At 39.6% G+C, this 7,421-nt stretch overlaps 1 protein-coding gene across 4 annotated transcripts; it reads right to left on the reverse strand.

Annotated features, from left to right (window-relative positions):
* Positions 1-218: 218 nt before the first annotated feature.
* LOC144978169 (uncharacterized) lies at positions 219-7,046 on the reverse strand. Of its 4 annotated transcripts, none has more exons than XM_078923870.1 (2): positions 7,028-7,046; positions 219-2,101 (listed from the first exon to the last, which is right to left on the reverse strand). In XM_078923870.1, the coding sequence occupies exon 2, from the start codon at positions 1,934-1,936 to the stop codon at positions 788-790; it is 1,149 nt and encodes a 382-aa protein (XP_078779996.1). In that variant the 5' UTR covers positions 1,937-2,101; positions 7,028-7,046; the 3' UTR covers positions 219-787. The 4 variants fall into 4 exon arrangements, with proteins under 4 accessions (XP_078779996.1, XP_078779994.1, XP_078779995.1 ...); XM_078923868.1 differs by lacking the exon at positions 7,028-7,046 and adding an exon at positions 6,616-6,709; XM_078923869.1 differs by lacking the exon at positions 7,028-7,046 and adding an exon at positions 4,345-4,653.
* Positions 7,047-7,421: the final 375 nt, after the last annotated feature.

The following is a 7,421-nucleotide window of genomic DNA, read 5'->3' on the forward strand; positions in this document are numbered from 1 at the left end:
TCACCGCACTCAGGTGTAAAATGACCTCCTGGCCGTTAACAGCGTTGCCTCTGTCCGAAAAACTGTAATATCGCCTAACAGGCGTCATGTCCCGTCATAAATGTTAAATGTTACTGTTGGCCTGGGATCCCTTTTAAAGCGCTTTGAGCACGTTCAGTGGATATTGCGCTATATAAAAAAGCTCAAAGCTCAATAAGTAACAAGAAGCCACATTACTCAAGTATTTACCAATTGTATTTACTCAGACTTCCTGCTTGTTTCCAAACCGGATGCGTGCTGATATCACCTTTTATTCTTGATTACTTACTTCCGGTGCCATCTCATAGGTAGAGGTTGACTTGAAATGGTACATCGCTCTTTGTATTTGCACGCTTTTTGGCTTCATCCATCCAGCCGCTTACATCACCCATCCATCCATGTTCATTTATTGTACGCCTTACTCTCTTCAACAAACAGTGATGAGTTTAACAATTAAGTGAACTCAAGAACAAGAAATTATTTTTATATTAAAATGGCGGAATTCAACATATTATGTCTTTAAAAATATGTTAGGCAATGGGGGAAAATGACAATTCCATTTTTAATGGGCATTTTATATTGCCATGACAACGGGCGGTCATGTTGAAAACAACCCCACGTTCAATTGAATATTACCATAGCAGAAATAATATACATAATAAAACCAGCAAGATGACAATGTCATATTTTTGTGATGGTTTTAGTAGCACCACAAAAATTAAAATCTGAGAATGCGTTGACACCATTGTTCACTGCTGTTGTTCAGTATCTACATATTATTGTGTGTGAAACGGCTTCTCATAATTTTAGATTTATTTCTCACATTATGTTCATGTTTGAAACCTTTAAAAGCTGATGCAAAAGCAGCTTTATACCGACTTGAAACACGGAGATAGAAGAAGAAATTAATCGATGAATTAATGGCGTCAAATAGAAACCTCACGTAGTAGGCGATGAAAAACATATTTTTGTTTACGCCACCAAAAGTAACGCCTGGTAAGGCTAATATCGCAGTACTTGGGATGAAACTCATTAAAAGACACACAAGAAATATGCTTGTCATTGTGTTGATGATTTTAATCAGTTCAATGTCCTTGGCTCCTAGTTCGTGCTCAGATTTGGAATTTGAAGTTTTGTCGTTTGTGGCAACTTTACTGGATTCACTGGAATGTTTTAGACGCCATTTCTTGACTTTGACAAGCTTTCGGGTTAAAAGTATTGTATTGACGGAAATGATAATGACGGCTATGATAGGAAGTGCCTGGTTTGAAATTGGTTGGTGATAATAAAGTACGGTCTGTGCCGTAGGTGAATCTTGGATGATGGCGATTGTTGCATTGTATTCCTTTAGAAAAACCCAGACAAAACTGGTAAATCCGGCATAGATGTATTGGGCGAATATAAAGAAAAGAAAAATGCCGATGTTGACTATGATTGTTAATCGAGGTGTGAACATGAGTTTGACTTTTAAAGGGAGCATCACACACAAGCATCTCATGAGCGAAATGTAGACCGTGGTCCACGTCGTCGTGTTCTGCAAGGAGACGTGTCCGTAATTGATGAAGAGGATGGCCACAGAACTACACGTGTAATACGTCAACAACCCGTGTGTGTAGTTGACGATAACGCATATGGAATACGGAATTAATGTAGCACAGCCAAACAAGTCCCAGATGGATAAAAAAACGAAGCCGATGTTTGTACTGTCGTTTCGGACACCTTGCTCTACGAACACTCGGATGTTGATGATATTTGTGATGACGCCCATGACGGAAATGGGGAAAGTGACGAGCTTGACCGCTTCCTCTATGATATCTCGAAGCGCGTCACTCATGACGCCATTTTCTTGAGCGCTTTCATGATTGTCAAAACCATCTGTTGTGGTGACGACGCCCCCTAATTGTTCAGTCCAGTTCATTTTTAAACTGGCTTCAAGTCTATCTATCCGTATATTATTATTTTATGAAGCAAGGAAGAGCTTAAGCACATAAACAACAACCATTGTTTGTTTCACAAGCCCCTTGATACAACAGGTTGAAAGTAGAGCCGGCTCAGACTATTTTTCATTGTTGAAGTAGGCTAACTGAAAACGATAACAAAATAAGACAGAATTATTAAAATCGCCATACATAAAATAATGTCACCAGTTTACAACGCAATTACTATGTAGTGTGAATGTTGCTGCTCGCAGCTTAAAGAAATATATAACAACATGAAATTGAATGTAAGCTTCAATTTAATTACGAAAACTTATAAAATGGACGTTTCAGGTTTCCCCTTTATCAACAAACAGGATGAATGAAACACTACAGATGAATGAGATAATGTTAACAACGCCACAACCACATTACGGTATCTCACTCATCTGTAGTGTTTCGTTCATTCTGTTTGTTGAGAAAGGGGAAACCCGAAACGTCCATTTTATCTGTTTTCGTAATTAAATTGAAGCTTACATTCAATTTCATATTGTTATTTATCCCTATGTAGTGCATTCATTTTTATAAGGTCCTACAGCCCTATCAACTCCATCAAGATATGAAGTGAGTAGAAAAGTGCCAGAAGACAATAGAGAATAAAAATTTTTTTTTTTTTCGCGGCGGTGGTGGGGTTTGAACCTGCGACCTTATTGGTACGACAACTCCGCCTGGCAGGTGAGAGCGTGGCTCTACCGTGTGAGCTATCCACGAACACAAAAATATTCGTTTCAAACCCAAAGTCATTTCTAGATCCCTCTCTCACCCACTTCTTGAGATCGCCGATTCGTTCGCCACCATCGCGAAGTAATTTTGACCAGCAGTTAAGCTTAATAGCCAATATTCTCATCACAAACATATAACATAGAAACGATTGAGACATTGAGTATGCTCCGGTGTATGGGGTGAATTTTTAATTCAGAAAAGTGAGTGGAGCAGGCACTTATGTTGGTAACAACAAGATATGAAGTGAGTAGAAAAGTGCCAGAAGACAATAGAGAATAAAAATTTTTTTCGCGGCGGTGGTGGGGTTTGAACCTGCGACCTTATTGGTACGACAACTCCGCCTGGCAGGTGAGAGCGTGGCTCTACCGTGTGAGCTATCCACGAACACAAAAATATTCGTTTCAAACCCAAAGTCATTTCTAGATCCCTCTCTCACCCACTTCTTGAGATCGCCGATTCGTTCGCCACCATCGCGAAGTAATTTTGACCAGCAGTTAAGCTTAATAGCCAATATTCTCATCACAAACATATAACATAGAAACGATTGAGACATTGAGTATGCTCCGGTGTATGGGGTGAATTTTTAATTCAGAAAAGTGAGTGGAGCAGGCACTTATGTTGGTAACAACAAGATATGAAGTGAGTAGAAAAGTGCCAGAAGACAATAGAGAATAAAAATTTTTTTTTTCGCGGCGGTGGTGGGGTTTGAACCTGCGACCTTATTGGTACGACAACTCCGCCTGGCAGGTGAGAGCGTGGCTCTACCGTGTGAGCTATCCACGAACACAAAAATATTCGTTTCAAACCCAAAGTCATTTCTAGATCCCTCTCTCACCCACTTCTTGAGATCGCCGATTCGTTCGCCACCATCGCGAAGTAATTTTGACCAGCAGTTAAGCTTAATAGCCAATATTCTCATCACAAACATATAACATAGAAACGATTGAGACATTGAGTATGCTCCGGTGTATGGGTGAATTTTTAATTCAGAAAAGTGAGTGGAGCAGGCACTTATGTTGGTAACAACAAGATATGAAGTGAGTAGAAAAGTGCCAGAAGACAATAGAGAATAAAAATTTTTTTCGCGGCGGTGGTGGGGTTTGAACCTGCGACCTTATTGGTACGACAACTCCGCCTGGCAGGTGAGAGCGTGGCTCTACCGTGTGAGCTATCCACGAACACAAAAATATTCGTTTCAAACCCAAAGTCATTTCTAGATCCCTCTCTCACCCACTTCTTGAGATCGCCGATTCGTTCGCCACCATCGCGAAGTAATTTTGACCAGCAGTTAAGCTTAATAGCCAATATTCTCATCACAAACATATAACATAGAAACGATTGAGACATTGAGTATGCTCCGGTGTATGGGGTGAATTTTTAATTCAGAAAAGTGAGTGGAGCAGGCACTTATGTTGGTAACAACAAGATATGAAGTGAGTAGAAAAGTGCCAGAAGACAATAGAGAATAAAAATTTTTTTCGCGGCGGTGGTGGGGTTTGAACCTGCGACCTTATTGGTACGACCCCACCACCGCCGCGAAAAAAATTTTTATTCTCTATTGTCTTCTGGCACTTTTCTACTCACTTCATATCTTGTTGTTACCAACATAAGTGCCTGCTCCACTCACTTTTCTGAATTAAAAATTCACCCCATACACCGGAGCATACTCAATGTCTCAATCGTTTCTATGTTATATGTTTGTGATGAGAATATTGGCTATTAAGCTTAACTGCTGGTCAAAATTACTTCGCGATGGTGGCGAACGAATCGGCGATCTCAAGAAGTGGGTGAGAGAGGGATCTAGAAATGACTTTGGGTTTGAAACGAATATTTTTGTGTTCGTGGATAGCTCACACGGTAGAGCCACGCTCTCACCTGCCAGGCGGAGTTGTCGTACCAATAAGGTCGCAGGTTCAAACCCCACCACCGCCGCGAAAAAAATTTTTATTCTCTATTGTCTTCTGGCACTTTTCTACTCACTTCATATCTTGTTGTTACCAACATAAGTGCCTGCTCCACTCACTTTTCTGAATTAAAAATTCACCCCATACACCGGAGCATACTCAATGTCTCAATCGTTTCTATGTTATATGTTTGTGATGAGAATATTGGCTATTAAGCTTAACTGCTGGTCAAAATTACTTCGCGATGGTGGCGAACGAATCGGCGATCTCAAGAAGTGGGTGAGAGAGGGATCTAGAAATGACTTTGGGTTTGAAACGAATATTTTTGTGTTCGTGGATAGCTCACACGGTAGAGCCACGCTCTCACCTGCCAGGCGGAGTTGTCGTACCAATAAGGTCGCAGGTTCAAACCCCACCACCGCCGCGAAAAAAATTTTTATTCTCTATTGTCTTCTGGCACTTTTCTACTCACTTCATATCTTGTTGTTACCAACATAAGTGCCTGCTCCACTCACTTTTCTGAATTAAAAATTCACCCCATACACCGGAGCATACTCAATGTCTCAATCGTTTCTATGTTATATGTTTGTGATGAGAATATTGGCTATTAAGCTTAACTGCTGGTCAAAATTACTTCGCGATGGTGGCGAACGAATCGGCGATCTCAAGAAGTGGGTGAGAGAGGGATCTAGAAATGACTTTGGGTTTGAAACGAATATTTTTGTGTTCGTGGATAGCTCACACGGTAGAGCCACGCTCTCACCTGCCAGGCGGAGTTGTCGTACCAATAAGGTCGCAGGTTCAAACCCCACACCGCCGCGAAAAAAATTTTTATTCTCTATTGTCTTCTGGCACTTTTCTACTCACTTCATATCTTGTTGTTACCAACATAAGTGCCTGCTCCACTCACTTTTCTGAATTAAAAATTCACCCCATACACCGGAGCATACTCAATGTCTCAATCGTTTCTATGTTATATGTTTGTGATGAGAATATTGGCTATTAAGCTTAACTGCTGGTCAAAATTACTTCGCGATGGTGGCGAACGAATCGGCGATCTCAAGAAGTGGGTGAGAGAGGGATCTAGAAATGACTTTGGGTTTGAAACGAATATTTTTGTGTTCGTGGATAGCTCACACGGTAGAGCCACGCTTCACCTGCCAGGCGGAGTTGTCGTACCAATAAGGTCGCAGGTTCAAACCCCACCACCGCCGCGAAAAAAATTTTTATTCTCTATTGTCTTCTGGCACTTTTCTACTCACTTCATATCTTGTTGTTACCAACATAAGTGCCTGCTCCACTCACTTTTCTGAATTAAAAATTCACCCCATACACCGGAGCATACTCAATGTCTCAATCGTTTCTATGTTATATGTTTGTGATGAGAATATTGGCTATTAAGCTTAACTGCTGGTCAAAATTACTTCGCGATGGTGGCGAACGAATCGGCGATCTCAAGAAGTGGGTGAGAGAGGGATCTAGAAATGACTTTGGGTTTGAAACGAATATTTTTGTGTTCGTGGATAGCTCACACGGTAGAGCCACGCTCTCACCTGCCAGGCGGAGTTGTCGTACCAATAAGGTCGCAGGTTCAAACCCCACCACCGCCGCGAAAAAAATTTTTATTCTCTATTGTCTTCTGGCACTTTTCTACTCACTTCATATCTTGTTGTTACCAACATAAGTGCCTGCTCCACTCACTTTTCTGAATTAAAAATATCAACTCCATCATGCTTCGGGGTCATAGAAATATTACAAGTCATTATTACCACATCGATGAAAATTACCTTAAACAATAATTGATGTAATTTAATATGTATAGTTTTAAAAAATAATTTATAAACAAGCACACAATTTGCTCAATGAAAATCATAATTTATTCTTTCACATTTATTTTGTAACAATGAAACGAATATTAAAATTTTAAATTAAACAAAAGTGTGATTTCTATCTATCTATGTGTTGATTTATCATAGCACTATCTACGCTATTACTGTATTTATTTTCCAAAGTAGGTACATTTGGTGTCATTTACTAATTTCGGTGTATAAAGATAGGTCTATCCTTTGTTTGATTTTTAGATGTTTTACAGTACTCGCGGCACTTTGATGTTATAATAATAACTCCGTCTCTGACACTCTAGGACATTATAACAATTTTATTGACAAACGCAATTATTGGAAAACACTTATTACTGGAATAATAGGCAATTATTTTAAAATGCTTGCGGCACTTTATTGTATGTTATACTAACTCCCCCACCCCCGGGCCGGCGGCGAATATTTCAATATTTCAATATTTCAATATTTCAATACTATTTCAATTTAACTGATGAAAGGCAATGTAGAGATATTATATAAATCAAGGCTATATCTAATATTATCATTATGAGAACAAATTAAATACCTGAGGGAAAAACGTTCTGACGGCAAACTAAACTAAACTAAAAAATGCCGTGGGGAAGATTTGGGCTGTAATTTTATACGACTTTCCCTGGATATCGTGAATCGTGTGTTATTGATCCATGGGGCAAACACGTCTTGCGTGTGTGTTTGCCTTGTGTTTGCTCCAGGCCAATTAGTTCCCGATTTCGATCAAAAATTGTATAAAAGCACCTGAGGTCTTTTTTTTATTCCTCACAGAATTATACTAAAAGAATAGAAAATGGCGAAACTTGATGATGAAATGTTGAATAGATAGATTTTAATGTATGACGTTTACTTACTTATCATGAATTGATATGTGGCCCACGTATACCTTTGCTTTCTTTAGGCCTGATAACCCAAATTCTTCTTCTTTT

The sequence above is a fragment of the Berghia stephanieae genome, chromosome 8 (genome assembly GCF_034508935.2).
Source record: "Berghia stephanieae isolate SIO BIC M18660-M18661 chromosome 8, UCSD_Bste_1.3, whole genome shotgun sequence".
NCBI classification, from domain to species: Eukaryota; Metazoa; Mollusca; class Gastropoda; order Nudibranchia; family Aeolidiidae; genus Berghia; species Berghia stephanieae.